Source organism: Grammomys surdaster, unplaced genomic scaffold, assembly GCF_004785775.1.
Source record: "Grammomys surdaster isolate TR1022 unplaced genomic scaffold, NIH_TR_1.0 187, whole genome shotgun sequence".
Taxonomy (NCBI): Eukaryota; Metazoa; Chordata; class Mammalia; order Rodentia; family Muridae; genus Grammomys; species Grammomys surdaster.
The window spans coordinates 2,978,233-2,997,545 of record NW_021604632.1 but is presented as its reverse complement, the minus strand read 5'-3'; the positions used below and the strand labels follow the sequence as shown (position 1 = coordinate 2,997,545).

General features: G+C 39.3%; 1 protein-coding gene across 6 annotated transcripts in view; it reads left to right on the top strand.

The window, feature by feature from the left end:
• The window catches only part of Cntnap4 (contactin associated protein like 4), a 290,486-nt gene that overhangs the window by 212,356 nt on the left and 58,817 nt on the right, over positions 1-19,313 (top strand). For all 6 annotated transcript variants that reach the window (XM_028768648.1, XM_028768649.1, XM_028768651.1 and 3 more), the window contains 2 exons: positions 8,046-8,243; positions 14,711-14,867. In XM_028768648.1, the coding sequence (XP_028624481.1) occupies positions 8,046-8,243; positions 14,711-14,867 (355 nt within the window). The remainder of the gene's footprint in view (positions 1-8,045; positions 8,244-14,710; positions 14,868-19,313) is intronic.

The following is a 19,313-nucleotide window of genomic DNA, read 5'->3' as shown; positions in this document are numbered from 1 at the left end:
GAAGAGAGAGAGTTATATGGTCCTTATTACAGAGACTTAAGGTCTTTGGGTATTATCCTGGATGAGGGGAAACACATTTAAAGTATAGTCCTATATGATGTATACAACCTTAACTTCTTTGATAGGGCTATAGTTGCTCTCATATTGACAAATGTCTGTCCAGGGGCAAGGAAACAATAGGCATAGCATTAAAGTTAGGAGGTCATTTAGGAAGCACAAACATGTCAGTTACTTTCTTACTATTTTGATAAAACTAAGGCAACATATAGAAGAGGATGAGTTTGCTACAGTTCTAGAGGGTGAGATTCCATGATGGCAGACAGAGCACAAGGTAGCAGGTAGCAGGTGGCTGGAGCTGCAGTCAGAAAATACACATCTCAAAATATAAACAGGATGCAGAGAGCAAGTCGCAAAGCCTGACCTTGGTAACATACTTTCCCCACCATTCTCAAAAAGAACCACCAGCCGTGGATCAACTATTCAAATTCTAGAGATTTATGGGGCAACAACCCATCAAATCAGCACGGCAGATGTCTAGCAACAAGCTGATTGTCGTGCTATTGCCCTTGACCAATAGCAATGCAGATGGGGAAGGAGACCAGCCCTGTGTGTGGCACACATATGAGATGCAAGAAAGCAAAAAGAAGCATGATGTACTTGGACAGCCAACGTATTTGCATTATTGGAGATGAGATCAAAAAGGAGGTTGAGGAGTGGACATCAGAAATTTCATTTAACTCGTTTTGAGTTGATGATGTCTTGTCACGCAGTCAAACAAGATGTGAAAGGAGATGGCCGAACAGAGGATAACAATAGGTCTACACTAATATGTAATTCTAAAAACCACAGGGCAGTGGTTTATCCTGGGCTATTGATTTTTGTGGGGTAAGAATTACTGTAGAACATATCTTTAGAAAGTTTTCAAATACATTGCTTGGTGGCTTCATGAATTGGCAACCGCTGAGGAAACAGTTCTGGAGACCAAAGCAATCTAAAACACATGCTGATTCGACAGTCTTACCTCCCCTGTGTGACTGTACAGTCTGCAGGTTACAGATTCCCAGACAATGCTGGGGAGTTTCTTTCTCTGAGATCAGGAGGGGCATAGAACCACAAACAGTCTCTCCTAATGGTTATTTTATGTACACAGATTTGCATGTGCTGTTTCAGACCCATGACCCTCAGATTTTTGTATGCATAGATTGGTCTGCTCTGTAAATTTAGATATACTAACTGTGCAAAAAAAAATTCACAAAGAACAAAGGATGATTCTGTCTATGTAAGATATGCACTTCAGTGTCCAGATTAACTTTTAAATGTGTCTAGTTCATATAGGATGGTAAAGCTTAACCACAATGCCCAGAAAAGCTGTAAAACTCATGTTCCCATGAATGCTTTATGAGCTACTTGTGTGCATATGAGGTATTAGTTGTGATTCTGAAAATGAGATCTATGTAAATTAATAAATATCTCTGATCTCTGAGGTTTTCAGACACATGCGCGTGCACACACACACACACACAGAGAGAGAGAGAGAGAGAGAGAGAGAGAGAGAGAGAGAGAGAGAGAGAAAACAACAGAGAGTGAGGTAGGAGGAATCATTTCCTGATTTGTGGTAGTCATATTCCATAAAGTCACCGTGGACATTAGATTAAAAAATACTAAATCATTGCTCCTAAGCGGAACATAGTAAGATAGGTTTTCAAGAGCCTCTGGTAATAGCATTTTCCTCAATAGATCAATATTTAATCCTTTATATGTGTTTAAAGTTAAAGACATTACACACACACATACCCACATGTACACACACATATGCCACATGCATGCATGCATGCACACATACACACGAGGCGGGGGAGAGGGAGAAAGAGAAGAAAGAGAGAAATCTGTGATTCATTAACATTGAATTCATGACCCAAAGCATTGGGACCTAATGCTGAGCAACGCTAACTTGTTTTACGTTCAAATCGTGGTTTGAGGTTAATGATGATTCTCAGAACCTCAGCAGTATTAGGGGGGGATTTTAAACAGCAATATCATCAACTAGAAGAGAGAAAGGGAAGGATTACAGAATAGATCATAACTCCATCCATTTCCAATGCGAACACTGAAGCAGGAGGCAGGGAGCAGCTGTTTCTTCAGCTCTGGCTGAACTCAATTTTTGCTACTCTGTGCATGACTACAAATGACTAGAAGATTTCAGGGTTACACATAAATTTCCAGCAAGTGGATGAATTCACAAATAATAAAGATCTATAAATGATGGGATCAACTATCTCGCATGCTACTATGGATAATAATTCAGGCAGGCATCACCATATGCAAATTGCTGAATTATGTCTGCCAGATGTTGAGGGCCGAGACACGGTTGTTCAGGGACAGCTCCTTGTCTCTGGAAGCTTCAGAATATTGAAACATAGACCAACCAAAGAGGCAACTCAGAATATAACAACCCCAGCCAGAGGCAGGAGAAGCACACATGGCAGTGTGAAAGTCTCCGTGGTTTTTACTTTTGCAAATGAGGTCACTAAGACTTAGGAAGTGTCAGTGTGGCAGGCTGATGGTATCAGGTGGAACAGGCAAGAACTCAAATCTTGGTCCTTTTTTCTTGCAGCCTGAAGCCTTTCCCCACTTTGATCAGTACCCTGTTGCGTGTCTCTTCTTGTTACCCAAATCAGGTATAGCCGTCAAGAAAACCAGGCACACTGCTGAATCAGTAGCTTGCAAATGTGTGACTTAGAAAACTAATAGAAGTTTGAAAATCACTGTGAAAAAAATGATTCCAACTGGATTAAAATCAGTCTAAGCACTACAAGCTAACTGACACTGGCAAATAAACAAACCACAAAAAAAAAAAATCTGTATTTCCAATGGATAGCTTCTTAAGTCACATTAAAGACTGAAATTTCTTTGCCAATCGCGCATCCTAAATATAATTTAAAAATAGAATTAGATAAGTCCCTGAGGATGTACCTGTTTGGTGGAAGGTAGTTTTATTCCATTCTAAACTCACTGTGTTTGCGATAATGAGATAGTTTTATGTTTAAGAAGTTTCTGTTTATCAAACATTACATTGTGAAGAAGATCGCTTTGGGGGGTGTGTGTAAAGTAGCGGTTTTCAAACCCTTGACCCATGGAAATTCTGTGCCTTCAACTCTCTGTTCCCTGCTGTACTGTTGGGGGGTTCTGGGCTGGAATCTGCAGCTTAGTGTGATTTTTATCATAATGATGTGGGGATGGATATCAGGGTTTCTTGGAGGGAAAAGGAGTCTTTCTGGGGGAGCTTGAGTTCCCTCAAATTGATGGCTTTTAAAACTGTCCCAAGCCCGTGGCTTTCTGGTTCTGCCAAATTCAAAGGATGAGATGCTTGGATGGTGTGGGTAGGAGCCTTGGATGGGCGAAGTCTATCACAGATTCATAGGTGGAAACTTAAGAAAGAGAATGAGAGAGCCAAGCTGTTTGCGCTAGGCATGGAGGTCAGGGAAGAGAGCTTCAGACATAGAAAACAAAGCCCAAAGTACCAGAAACAGCACAGGTTGGTTCCTTTAGCATCTGAAAGAAAGAGCCAGAAGAAAAGAGAAAGGTAGTTTTTTTGTTTTTTAGTCAGGGCAGAGGAATCTGAGCACACCCTATAGAACCTCGCTGTGGCTCATAGGGACAGTACTAGTGGGTGGGAATTCTGGGAAGGAAAGTGTCTTATCCCATCACAGGGATAATTGTTCCCCCTATTTCTTACCATGGCTTAATAAAAACCTGTCTTCCTGAGGGGTAGTGTCTTGCTCAGGTTGTTGAGCTGCCCAACTAGATAAACTCTTAAGGGAGGAGGCTACCGTTCTGTTGGCTAGGAGACACCAACTTTCACTTAATGGGCACTGAATGCTATTAGAATAATAAGACAAGGGTGCTACGTCTTACATAAAGAGCTTGATTTTTTTTTTTTTTATCTTGGAGATTGCAGAGTCAGAGGCTTCTTGGTGGCCATTCAGGTTAACAGGGAAGCAGCTGTGTAAGCACCAAGACAGTTAGCTGGCCCTGTTCTTCTTTTCTTCTGCCTTCCAGAGCACAGCACTCCCTACCTCCTCTTTCCAGTCCCTAGTTCATCTATCACCCTCAGCTATTAAACACGAGGCAACCACAGCTTTGCGGCTATGTTGCTTAAACAGCAGGTTTTTTCTTTATACTGTTATCACCCTAAAAAATAGCAGTCAGCCTCAGGTAAATCAAGGCCTTAATTACTCAGTAGCTTTATTTACAATTCAGAGTATTAGAAATCTCTTCAGGGAGAGACACTGGCAAACTCAAATTACCATTCTATTTTTTTTTTTAAACTCCATAGATTTCTTTCTGCCTGTTTCAGCAATCTCTTCTTGTTCATTTCCCCTCCTTTCCTTACTCCATAACTCTCGTTGCATTTAGTAAGGAATAATTTTTCGGAAATGAAAAGCATGACTCTAAAACGGACATAAACGCAAACACTTGAAAGCAACATCTTTTGAGATTTCGTTGAGTTTATTATTAACGGAGAGATGGGTTCTCTGTTAGAGCCAGTTCAAAGGAGAAATAAAATAACAAACACATGTATATATTAGGACTATTAATATGAGTGTGTAAAGAGAGGCCAAGCTGTCTTCTGCTGCTGCAGGGGAGGCAAGTCAATAGACTGTCAATCAAATGGTAGTTGCTTGTCTAGCCACAGGAATTCCTAATAACTTGTAAGGAAACAATGTTATTCTTTCTAAGAGAGGCAGAGAAACAACATCTACAAGTGCAACAGTAAAACAAAACACCACACAGAACCACTATGAGGTTGACAGACCTTCAAATGTAGATTTGTCTTGCAAGTCACAGAGAGTAAATCGCTCTAGAGAGATTTAAAGGCTTGTCTGCCGTCCCCCCTCTGGGGTAATTAAAATCTAAGGATTTGTAACTTCCCTGATACAGATTTGTTACATTCTAGAGCCACAGTCTTCACTTTAGGGAGGGGAGGGGGGGTGTCAGTCACCCTGTAGAAGACCTGTGTGTCATTAGTCTGGGTTCCTGTCTTGTGAGTCTGCTGCAGCACACACAGGTGCGGCTGGCCATCAAGTGTCATGACTTGTGAGAAACTGGTATGTGAGAAACCTCAGCTGCTAAGGTTCCCTGTGAGAAATGGTTCCCAATAAGGAGTACTTCTGGGTCAGTTAGGGCAGGTAGGCAGGTAAGTAGGTGATAGTAGAAAAAAAAAGAGGGTTAGAACTTGATAGATTGATGATAGATGGTAAATGAATGTGTAATTGGTGATAGATGATAGATATATATTTGTCAGACTAGAAATGGATAGTTGATAAGTAGATAGATGGCAGGTATTTATTATATACTATGAGTGAGTAGATAAGTAGATGAAAGATTAAAGGTGAATAGGTAGGTGATAGGTAAAGGATGGGTAGATGATATACGGATAGACGATAGACAATGAGGAACAGACGATAGATTGTAGATGAGTGGATAGATGGATAAGTAGATAAATGGATGAATATATAATATCCAGGTTTATGATGGATAGGGAAATGATAGATGGATAGGCTTTAGAACGATGATAGATTATAGATGAATGAATAATAGATGGATAGCTGATAGATGGATAGCTGATAGATGGATAGATAGAAGATAGGTAATAGACACATATATAGACAAATTATAGACAAATATATAGCTGATACTGTATAGATGGAAGATAAGTGATGATTGGTAGATAAATGATGGATAGATAGATCATAGATAGATGAAAGATGAAGGTAGCAATCTGCATATGTGACAGAATAACTTGTTGGCTCGCAAGTTGTGTGCCATCATAGCCTGTTCATGGTTTTATGCTTCATGGCAGGTCACCATCATCTCTGTTGTCTGTCGCTTAGAGAGTTATAAAACGGTTCAGTGACACGGGAAGTGTCAGAGACACCACAGATGGCAATGAGATGACCTCCTGAGCTGTGCTCTAACCGAGACACCACACCATTTTTATCTCTCCGTTTCCTTGTTTGTTGATTTCCTCATTTCCCTAGCACATGCCCTCTGCATGTGCCAAGCTGTGCACTGGTGACACCCCTGGGAAATACTGTCATTGATCTCAAACCAAGAGTGCCCAGTAAAATGACTCACTGCGGATCATGTGTTCCTTTTGTTTTCGATGATTATTTCTGAAGTCACCAGAAACCTCAGTTAACCATAATCCTGTCTGAACATCCAGGAAAAGTGACACTAAGTTGCTACTAAACCCTACACAGATCATTCCAGACATGGCTTCAGGAGCCCTCACCTCCATGGCTGAAAAATCTCAGATGATTTCCTGTCTGCTTTGCCTTGGAGGTCTAGACGGGCTGTTAAGCACAACTTCTCATTAGCTGCACATGTAGTTGCATTTTGTATCAGAAAATAAAATTGCTTATAGAACCTCTGCTAAGGTCTGTCTACTTCGGTATTTCTAAAAAGAAACATTTTTGTGAGCTGCCATTGAATCGTGGCCATGCGTGATGGCTTTAACCTTTTCAGAACAGGGAAGTTGAACTGTAGGGAGGTCCCTCTTAATGTGACCCAAAGGGCCCAGAGACAAAGGCTCCGAGAAGGTTCATTGTTTTGCTTTTCTGCAAGCTACTCAGCCAGAGTTAAGCTTCTTCATGTGCAGCAGCAGATTCACCCCAAGAAAAGGCCATTGGTTCTGCTGAACAATAAGAGCCAAGCTGACAGAACCCAGGTGACTGGAGCCTCCTGGTAATAATAACCTTAAACTTCCAACAGCTGTGGTTGAGTCAGCAAAAACTATAGGATTTCTGACCTAGCCTATTGACTGGTTCTGCCAATTCAAGCTTGGATGTGGAGGCTTAGATTTTTATTTTTATTATTATTTTTTTTAACCACACTTTCTGAAGGGCACAGATACACGCCAGGTTTCCAGCTCTATTTGATGACCTCAACACTGTTCTTCAGGCCACCCATAATTAATTTTATTAGCTTATATATTATTACCTTCTGGAGAGAAGCATCCTGCTGGCTACACACTTTGCTAAGCTGAAATGTAAAGAAACAAATGAAGGAAACTGCTATCATTTCACAGAAAACCATGATCCATAAACAGAAGGCAGCGAACACTGAATTTTTTTTCCTGTCTCTTTTAGCCATTTTTTTATTTTGATTATCACAGGAGTGATGGAATCAAACTTGAATCCTTGTCTTGTTTCTATTGTCGATTCTTATGGCTATATTAGCTAAATAGAGGAGGATATTCTATAATTTATTACTCCTTTTCCCCGATTTGGCAAATTCATTGATTCACAACTGCCTATAATCCAAATTTCATGGCACCTGATTCCCTCTTCTGGCCTTCAAGGGTACATACAGTCTTATGTACATCCCTAAACACACAGACACACACACACACACACACACACACACAATTTAAAACAAAAGATAGAAAAAGATATATACTCTTATTGGCTAAAGAGAGATTAAAAATTTGACTTCATTTTGGCTGGTAATGTGAATAATTTAAAAAGTAAACAATTTCCTTTTTACATCACATAATCTAAGTTATTTTACTAATTGTAGTATGCACTTTGCCCCTCATCATAATATGTAATTCTATATCTATAATACATATAATATTTTACATTTAGGACATGTACCATTGGTTCTTTCTTGAAGAAAAATAGTGATGTATCTTTAAAAAGCTAGACTATTAGATTTCACTACCTGAATGTAACTACAAAAATTCAATAATTCTGATTTTTCCAATAACTTTCTCATAAATATTGCTGTGATTAAATAATATAAAACAAACAAAATCATGGCGAATGCATGGTATTAGCATACATTTTAGGGAAGAGAGTCCTGTTACTATAATTTTAAAAACTTGAGAGTCCATTTGTGTTGATTTTGCCTCTCAGAGAGATTTGATGACTAGAAAAAAAATTCGACTCAGAGAGAAGATGATTTTGATTTTCTTTATTTATTTTAACTTTTACAGACTAGTGATGGTCTCCTCTCTTTCTTCCCCCATTTCTGCATACAAGAAACGGCATGGACCGTCATACAGCACAACGGCTCCGACTTAATGAGAGTCAGGAACACTCATTCTGAGAATGTGCACACTGGGGTTTTTGAGTACGTGGCCAGCATGGAACAGCTCCAGGCCTCCATTAACCGGGCGGAGCACTGCCAACAGGAGCTTGTCTATTACTGCAAGAAGTCGCGGCTCGTTAATCAGCAAGGTGAGTAAACTGAGGCACCTGACACGCTTTCCAGGCTGCACGGTGCGCTTGCTCAACCGCATCCTGAGGATTTTAATTTCACGGAGGTGCTGATGTTCTGCTCACTTAGCAAACATGTCACAGTCTGGAAGTCTCGTGGATGCTTTTGCCAGGAGACAAGCACGAGGTCGATTTACATTGAGCTTTGTTCAAAGCCCTGATTGCTTTCTGACTCTTCCCTTGGCCTCAATCGGAGACCTGTGCAGTAAAGGCTTCATTCTGATGCTAGATGAAGGGAGAAGGCGTTTATCCCTATAAAGAGCAAGTGGCGCATAAGGTTTATTTTATCAAGGACGAGAGTTAATACAAATAGGATTTACGTTTTCTCAAACTGACTATTCCCTGCTATTCTTTTTTCACGAACTCTTGACAACTAGCCTCTAGGTATAGTTGAAAATTAGAAAAGGCTGCTAGAAATGGTAGATTCAGCTGCTCAAGCAAGAAACCAGTTTGGCGCTTTCTCTTCAGAACATTTCCAGGTGCTAGACCAGTTGTACCTAACGGCGGTAGGGAAGACTTTAAGGAAGTGGTTCTGAATGGGACAGAATGGTGTTCTCACCATTTTAACATGTCCTGCAATCATCTAATAGACAAATCTTTGTGGAGAAAATCAACCCATAAGAAGCCTTGCTTCCACTCTTTAAAATGTTCAACTTCCCTTTTCTGCTCATTTGTGTGACACAGACTGTTCTTGGACAAGGATGACATGGCCCGGACCCACTGTTGTAGTAATAATTAATCTTAATCAGGGGTTTCCATCCCGCCTTTGATCATTCAGTTCCCAGATAAAAGATATATAACCTTTATATTTATAATAAGCCTTTACAGCACTAGATCTGGGCAGATATCTACCCACTATGCTATTATGTCTACGTCTATATCCATAACCCTGAGTTATAACTTGCCATGTTCCATCTGGGTATCTCTTAACTTCAGCTGGCCAGCCCTCAAGGCCATGTTTTCATACCTCACCTACATCATGACGCTTTCTCCTCTCTCTACCTTTTTCTTCTTCCTCATAATCTCTAACTGATATCCCAAGCCTGGGAACTGAAACCCCAACAGCCTGTCTTCTGCCCAGCTATAGGCTGTTGACATCTTTATTCACCCAATAGTTTTAACTTAAGGAGCAAGGTCACATAGCATTGCAGCATAGGTAGGCGAGGATTCTCTCATCCCTGTCCCTGAGGCAGCCAGGGCCAGCATTTAGCATCATGGTACATAGCAACAGACCACATATGTCGGCAGCCCACCTTGTGTATTCGACCCTTATACCACTCTGCAGTATAGTGCTTTTGAGCTGTGATACTGGGGTATTTTCCTTGAGAAATTAGGGTTCTAAAACCTATGCTCCACAAAGTCACCTTGTTTACTTGGGTTTACTATCCTAGCATGGGCTTCAATTGTGGATGGGCTATTGAGAAAACATTTTTAAATGTAGTCCGTAGGACTATCACAGGACATGTGGAACATCTACACAAACGATGGCACTGTAGAACTGGCATCAGACGGCTTCCTCTTCCTTGTCCAGTTACACTTCCATTTACTCTCTGCTCACTTGACATAGGATTATTATCTCTACGATATGCAAGTTCCTTTCTCCTTTTCCTCTTTTCCATTACGTTCTTATTTAGACTCCTATCCACACAATTAGCATCTCGCTGGTTCCAACTCAGATCTCATATCTTAAAAACCAACTCTACGAATGAGGGCCACACCATTGTGAAAATTATAAGATCTACTTCCATATGAGGAGAGCGCTAACTTACTCTTCTAGGACTCTCATTGACTAGATACAGGACTGAAGTGGATGAAGCTTTGATTCATCAAGGGAAAAAAAAATCTATGGAAAGGTGCTACCAACAAAGACAGGGATATGGGTTTTGACAGACTAGCACACCTGAGGTGACGTACTTGAACTGAACCCCCTTCATCCTCAGGCATTCTTTGCCATTATAGTGAAAATACACTGTCTAGAAGGAAAAAGATTGTTCAATGGTTCATTTTGCTGAATATTTATGTTATCTTACATTGCATAATGTTCTGTGAGTTTATTCTCACCAGACATAGCAGGATTCCCCCTCTGGTTTTGTTTTTAAATTGGATAATATTCCATTGTGCATATAACCCACTTTCTTTGTCCAGGCCACCACTGGTGGACAGTTAGGGTGCTTGTGTACCTTGGGTATCATGAGTAATGCTGCAGTGGTAGTGGGAACCTCTTTGGGATGGTAGAAGCCAATTATGCAAAGCAAAATAAGCCAAACAGAAGAAGACAAATGCTCTATCCTCTTACTTGTATATAGAACCCTAAAAGGTTGAATTCATAGAAACAGAGGATGGGAAAATGGCTACTGAAGACCAGGAGGGGGACTAGGAAGGGTCCTAGCTATAGGATCAGTGACAGCTGGGCTCATAAGGTACAACGTGGTAACTATGGTTAATGATATTGCATTTTATATTTGGAATTTACTAGGAGAAAAGTTCTTTCTAGTACATGCACAAACACTCACACATGTAACTCTTCACGCATGTAACGACATGAAGTGATAGGATAGTACCAGTCGGTTCACAATGTATCATGATGTACACATTGAATCAGTATGATTTTCATTCACTAACCCAATAAATCTGATCACTAAAACATAAGGGAAGAAATTCGTCAAAATCACAAATGAGTCACATGCTAGTAAAACCAACAGATAGGGTCTCCATGGTGATTAAAAAAAAAAAAAAAAACAGAGTGTGACTCAAGGAGAAGGACTTTTACACCTTTGGTAGCAGCAAAGTCTTCCAAGGTACTGCAGCCAAGCTTGAAACTAAACTGTCTGTATTAGCTGTTGTTCCTATCTCTGTGATAAGATACCCCAACATAAGCAAGTGAAGGGAGAAAGGATCTATTTCAGTTCGAATGTTGAGGGTATAGTCATGACAGTGGGAGGTCCTAGTGGCAGGGACTTGAGGCAGGTGGGAACGTTACAATCGCACACAGGAAATATAGAATGATGACTGCAGGTGCTCAACTGGCTTTCTCCATTTTATGTAGTCTAGGACATAGCCCAGGGAAGGGTGCTATCTGTCTTTATGGTGGTTTATTTTTGTTTGTTTGTTTGTTTGTTTCAGTTAACCTACTCAAAAAAAAATGCCTGCTAAGCATGCCCAGAAGCTAACCTAATCTAGATACTTCTTCACAGGTGTGTCTGAAAGCTTTCCTTGTAGAGCAGTGTTTCTCAACCCATGGGTCATGACCCCTTTGAGGGTTTGAGTGACCTTTTCTTATGGGTTATGTGCCAGATATCCTGCATATCACAGATTTATATTATGCTTCATAGTGAAAGGATGGAAAATTTTAACTTGACCCTGAAAAACTCAGCTTGGGGCTCTCTGGCTCAGTTGGAGTAAGAAAAATAGGTATGGTCCGGGTAAACCGTTCTAAGAAAAACAAGTATAGAGAATGTGTGAGCCCCTGACCCTGAACTTGATGTTATGCTAAGATAGTGCTCGACAATTTAAAAGGAGCCAATGAGAATACTGTGTTTCTCTACCCACCTTGGTTGTGTTTTTATCCTATAAAAGCTGAAGATTTTTACTGCTTGGGGCCGATCTCCTCTGCCCCTACCTCTTCGTGGGATACGAGTGAAGCCCCGGCACGCTGGTTTGAATAAATCCGCTTGCTGTTTGTTTGCATCAAGACTTGTTTCTCGTGAGTGATTTGGGGTGAAATTGTGTTGCCCATCGAGGAATAGGGTCCTCACTCTGGGGGGGTCTTACAATAGCAGTAGCAAAATTACAGCAATGGGGTAGCAATGAAAATAATTTTATGGTTGAGGATCACTGTATTAAAGAGTCACAGCATCAGGAAGCTTGAGAGCAACTGTTCTAGGTGATTCTAGATTCTGCCAACATGATAGACATTATTAACTATCAGATTAGTAAAGATAACACTCAACCCCAGAAGACTGTGGTCCAGGGAACTGTGATGGCTGGTGATTGCTAATCACTGTTGTTCTAAGGTCAATACTCAGAATTTATCTGAGGAGGAGGAACTGAGGAAAGAGAGAACAGTTTAGATGCTGAAGTTCCAATAGGAAAGGGAAAGAGATGGAACAGGAAGGTAGTCTTAAACTGGACTTCTGGCTCCCAGTGATTTAGCAGCTTCTAGCAATGGAACTGAGTAAGAATTCAGTGGATTTTGTGAACAAATGTTTTCAGCAGATGAGAATTTGTGACTCAGCTCATGGGAAGGATGGTTTCTGGGTATACACAGGGTGATTAAGTGTTTAACTATGGGGGACAGAATGTAACTAGCAAGATTTTATTTTAATTATAACATATTCTTTGTGTTTTTAAAAATTCATTTATACCCTTATTTAAATTATCTAGTTACTCTTTAAAAAATCTTAGATAGACTCAAATGTATTTGATGTCTTTAAGCACTTAGCCAAGCCCGGTGAAATGACTCTGTGTAAAGGCAGTTGGCATTAAGCTTGATGATCTGAGTGTTATCCCTGGTACCCAGCTGGTGAACGAGAACTGATTTCTGAAGGTTCTTCTGACCTCCATATGCATACTAATACACACATAACACAAACACAAACTCATACACACATATACACACACCACACCACACACACACAACATATACAATACACATCACACACACACATATATACACACACAAATCACAAATTGCCTACACATATGCATGTACCACACACATACATACTCACACAACACACATGCAGCATATACACACAACACACACACACACATTATAATGATAAATAACATATTAAACATTCTGCTATTTACCTTTTATAGGGAAGATCAGAAACACAGTGTAAAACATGACTTAAATCTTAAGAATCTATATTTTCTCTGCCTATGAATATATATTTTAAGCAGTGTGCCTTCATACTAGAAAAGTATCAAGCAAACTTAACAATTAACGAATTTAGTTAATCAAGTTATAAGTAGAATATTGAAGTATAACACAAGCTTCCAAGTGTCCCTGTTTTTATTTTTCTCTTAAACATGGCTGTTGTTTGTCTTAATGGAGGGAGAAAAGGTATCATCTACAGAAGGGCTACTTAATAGTAGGCTAAAATGAGTACCATGTTAGTGAGGAGGGTATGCTTGGGCAAAAGCTGCTGATTCCTCGTGGGAATGGTGATGGGTACATAAAAGCTTAAAGTCAGGAGGAAAATGGCCTGTCCTTTGTGGGGATGTGACTGATTGGGTGTTGCTTACATTTTTTTTTTTTTTTTTGGCTTGAACTCCTAACACTATGATTCTTTTCCTTGGAACTTTTTTCTCCCCTGAGATAGATTATCCGCATGCCTCACATCCCTTTCTACAAATCCTCCGCTAAATGTTCTGTCTGCTCCTTGCTTGAATTCCTTGGCATCGTGTTTAGTCTTGGCTCTGGGAAGGAGTTGGTAGCTGAACATTTATTGTAGAAAAAGATGCATTTAGCTAGAGGAAACTTTTTTATTTTTTTTTTTTTACTGTAATATTCGCTTCAGGCATGAAGATTTTTCAGTATTATTTTTGTAGTCCTCAAATAAATAGCCAAGCCAGTAAATGGAAGAGAAAATATAGACTTCCCGATAAATCCTAAATCATGACAAAGGAGTGCTATACCATGCCTGATATCTAATAAACTGCTAGTATATTTTTAGCCAATAAATATATGGAGACAAGTCAATGCCTTTAGATAACACTTCAGAATGTTTTGATGGGTGTTTTGGGATTTAGAATCAATTTTATTTCACTATATTAATTACCACAGTTTATATTTTGATGCCAATTTGTTTTAAAGATGATTTTTTTTAAAAGTTGCAAGTAGAAACTCTCTTTTTCATGATTAAACACCAACTGATAGTCTCTATTCAAAGAACAATGTATTATCCATTTAACACTGAGAATGGGGGGTGAAGAGCAAACTCAGCAGTGGGGGGCACTTACTGCAGACCCGTACTTAGTTTCCAGTACCCACACAAATTGGCTTACAGTGAACTGTAACTCTTGGTTCAGAAGATCTGATGACCCATTCTGGGCACCGGCATACATGGGATACAAGCAAACTCATGCAGGCATAAACATATGCTCATAAACAGTAAGTGAACAATAAATACTTTTATAGACTATAAAATGCTATTTTTAAAAAATAAAAGCTTAAAACAAAGTATCTTGTAAAGATGGTTTCTTCCAAATTGCTGTCAATTAGTGTATAGGGCATTATTATACCATACCAGTGTCTTTCTTTCTGTCTGTGTCTCTGTCTCTCTCCCTATGTGTCTGTCTCTCATCTCCGTTTCTTTCCTTCCCTCTTACCCCAACCCCATCTTTACTTTTAATTACTTAGGAAGAAAGAACAATGGTCTAAGGCGGAAGCAGATATCTCATCGTTCTGTTTTGTCTTTCAGATGGAAGCCCTCGGAGCTGGTGGGTGGGAAGAACCAACGAGGCACAGACCTATTGGGGCGGTTCCTTCCCTGTGCCTCAAAAGTGCACTTGTGGCTTGGAAGGGAATTGCATTGACGCCCAATATCATTGCAACTGTGATGCAGATCGGAACGAATGGTAATTTTCCAATTAATTATATCAAGGGTATGCAGCTACATGGATGCTAGACACGTTGATTCGAGGAAATAATTAGGTGAAACTATGTTTCGATGATACGTGGTACAGTCATTCCAATTCTACAAGTTAAGACAGAAAACGCTCAGAGGTTGTTTTTAATGATGGACCACACATTTTGCTTATTTTATTTTTACCCTATGAGAGAACATAAGCATCTATGACGTGAAAGTTATGATTCTTTCAAGTTCTTTTTCATTGTTAATGTCAGTACTTTGCACTATTTCCATAATATTATGTACTCAGTTACCAAAGCACGTCTCATCGATATAGGCTGTAAACTTTCGTAGTACAAGTTTGTAGATTTTGAATTACTATAAGTCTGAGCAATTATTTTAGCATGTGGTTGTTTTTTATTTTTTTTTTAAAGGACAAAGCATGCCAGAAAGAACACTTGTTATATGGATAATATCTTCAAAATGAGAATCTATAAATTTAGGGACTTGAAGATATAAGGTATTTTTTATAAGCAGAAAATAAATCCTATGTATGTGTTCTTTTAATCTTAAAAATTTTTTAATGATTTTTTAAAAAAATCTTTTAGCATAGACTCTATAGGTATATTGCTCTTATATATCATTTGTAAATGAATATTTAAATGTTTATATTCCCATTTCTCTACACTACATGTCTATTTATATTGCTAAGCAGCTGAACCTGTATACATTTAATCTTTAAAGATTTACTCTTCGAGGATTTCACAGCTGTATACGATACAATGTGATCAGACCCGTTTCCCTTTCTTCTTCCCCTAAGTCTCCCTGCACATGCCCTTTGCCCAACGTCAAGCCTTCATCTTTTACTTTTTAAAAAGCCACTTATTTCCAGTTAGTATGGTCCACATACGTGTGGGTATGCAGCCATCCACTGGAACATGAGCAACCTCTCTCACAAGGATGGTTCTTCTTCCCCTAGCACCTATCAACAGTCAGGAGCTAGCAGTCAACAGTGAGGGGGGAAGCCTTGAGTTCCTCAAGATGCCCATGTGTGTTCCCCCTCAGTCCACACTAGAGTGTCCACAGGCTTGCTCTTGTGCAGGTTATTACAGCTGTTCAGCTGTTGTGAATCCATGAGTCCATTGTTCATGAGTCCATGTTCTGAGCACACCATTTCCCAGCACTCCTTGCTTCCCTTAGGCTTTACATTCTTTTCTGTTTTCTTAATTTTTTCTCCTCCTGCAGTATATGTTGATCACATTCTTTCCTCTACGCTACCTCTTCTGCCTCCTTGTCCCAGTGTCCTTTGAGCCTCTGGGGTGGAATGTTGGTGATCATGTCCCACTTCCGTCACTTGCTATCAGCACTTGGAAGCATTCACAACCTGGATTTGAATGGGACTGGTGGGGTTATAAGGTGTACGTGCATTTCAGCGATCGGTTGCTGTTAAGTGAACTCATTATTTGAGTTATGTAAATGATGTGTGTTTGCCTGTCAAGCATCATGGTCATGATAATCTATGTATGTGCTTGTGTGCCTGAATGTATATAATAAATGTATGTATGTACAGACACATACACACATATAAGGATCTTAGAACAACATGGAAGAAGAACCTATATGTGATGATAGAGCTGTGATTAATTTTTTGTGTCAATTTTATATGAAGATTATCATCTCTCTTACCCAAGCTGTACTTTAAGGAAGGGGGGATAGTCTGAAAGAAGTTGGTGAGAGAGATAAATATAAAAACAAAACAAACAAACAAACAAACAACATTGAATGATATTCTTTAAGAACTAGTATTTAGTCCCTTTGGATCACAGACTTTTTTTCTTAATAGCTTCACAAATCATTATTTGCACACTGAAAACTGGAATTTTATGTACGCAAAAATGTTAGTCACAATTCTTAAGAGAAACAAAAAGGCTAACATAATCACCTCCAATAACTGCTCCTACCCAGTTCCTTGAGAACACATTGCTAATTAAAACTGGTTTAAAAAAAAAACAGTTTGAAACTTCTTAAGATACATTCTAAAGGTAAAGAAACTTACATATAACTATGCTTGAATGAACTCAGAAAACTATTACATAAATAAGTATTTAGGGCTCTGCAGAGATAACTCACCTGCTAAGGGCACTGTTGCCAAACCTGATGACCTGACTTCAGTCCTAAAAACCCATTGAAAGAAGAAGAGAACCAATCATTGTCCTCTGACTTCACACACACACAGATGTGGCTTGGCATGACTCTCCCCAAACTAAACAACTACATACATACATACATACATACATACATACATACATACATACACACACACACAAACATACACACATACACACATATATACACATATACATAAATGCAACAAAAATAAGCATTTGAGACTGAATGGATGGTTCAGCAGTTAAGAGCCATTGCTGCTCTTGCAGAGGACCTTAGTTCAGTTTCTGGGACCCACCTCACAGGTAATAACTGTTTGTTATTCTAGTGCTAGGGGATTTAATACCATTTTCTGGTCTCTCAGGGTACCAGGTACACCTGTGGCAGACTTAAATGCATAAAGCAAACACTTGTTACATAAAACAAAAAACAAATGATAAATTTTAATAAACATATAATACATATATATGCATTAGAAGGAAGGGCGTGGAATCAAACAAGGGCTTTTGCGATTGGTTGAAGGAAGAGAACTAAAGTGGAAGAGACATAGATTTCAGTTCCTTTCCTTTGTAGGCACTAGTTGCATCTTGCTCTTAGGAGCCTAAACTTCAAAGGAATAGAGTATTGTTTCTATATAATGCCATAACATATCAGAAGGCAGAGTTTGGGGATTCATGAATGACTGGAAATTGAGGTATAGGGTAGTTTCCAGAAAAAGAAAGCTAGTTTTGACAAATCCACTGCATAAACCCTGCCTTGAACCTTCAATTGCCTTTCAAAGTGCATGTGAGTCAGAGAGAGATTTTAGGGCCAAGGAGATAGCCACAGACAGAAAACTGAACAAACAGCAGGGTATTCCCACAGTGACTACTGAGGAAAAGATCTGGTCTGCTTACTCTCTGAGATAGGCTTTGAAAAAATCCTTCATTTGAGGGCAGGATTGGCAAGAGTTGACTTCTTTACTGCAACGACCGTGTCCTCAAATTGAGAGGGAAGGCTTAAAACCCAGAGGGAGGCAGACCTAGGAACCCTGGGAAGTACAAACCACAGACTTGGACTTAAGTACCCACCGGAAAAATAATGTTAGGGAACAATAAAAACATAGCGTCTCTTGAGTTATTACCCACTCTACACATTACTGGGTAGTTCAAGAAAGTAAAATTCCATTTCAAATCAAGATATTGATTGAGGTCATTATAAACAAAGTCTTGGCCACCCTTTAAAATTTACAGGTGAAATCTTTAAAGCTAACATTATCGAAATGTTTGAAGATCTAAAGTTAAAAATAACCACAGTGAGCGAATAGGGAATTTAAAACAAATAGAAGTGAACTGTACTAAAGGACAGAGTGTACGTTGTAGAATGGCAAATTAAATGAACATAATTGTAGCAAATATTCGGGGATAAAGAGGAACCACCTTAGAGGAAAACTCAGCTAAGAAGAAATGAAGAGCACCAGAAAGTATTATAATTTACCCAGTGCTCCTCACATACGAAGGCAAAATTCACTGTTTAGTTGCACTGCAAAGTTTATAGCATGCATTAAAAGTTCAATACTACAATACCTCAAGCAAAGTTTGAGTGTGCACTTCTGTGTGTATGGGGATGTCAAGCAATCTCGTGGAAAGCTTGTGATATCACATATTGTGCGCTATAAAATATAAGGAGACTGAAAAGTCATGGATGGATCTTATAATTCATTAAGGAAACAGAATACAATAAGTAGAGTTTTATCTGAAAAATGAGTAGAGAAGACAGGCATGGATATAGAGGAACGTGGAGTTGATCAGTAAGTACAAGACAATAACACCCCAAGCCCCAAAGTGCAAGTAAAACATAGGGGGGAAAAAGAAGAAAAATGCTTTGTCTAAAAATTGAAAACCAGCTGTCTATCACTAAGCCATTTCAGTGAAATACTTGAAAATTTCCACCTGATCCAGAGAGATAGCCACGGTTCTAATTATTTGCCTGTTTTATAAATAATGATGGAGACAGTGTTTTTATTTATTTATTTATTTATTTATTTATTACATTCATTGTTTGAGAATTTTATCCATACATATTGCACACTTTGACTATTCTCACCTCTTCCTACTGTCCACTCCTTTCTCCAACAAGTGAGTCCTCCTGTGTTCGTGACTTTTCATTTTGTTCTGTGACCACTGAGTTTAATCAGGGCTATCTGTGTGACCACGAGTTTGGAACTCCCCATTGGATCTCGATGAGCTCAGGAGTAGGTACACAATAAAGACAATGACCTCTTGTTCCCTAGAGTCCACCAGTAGCC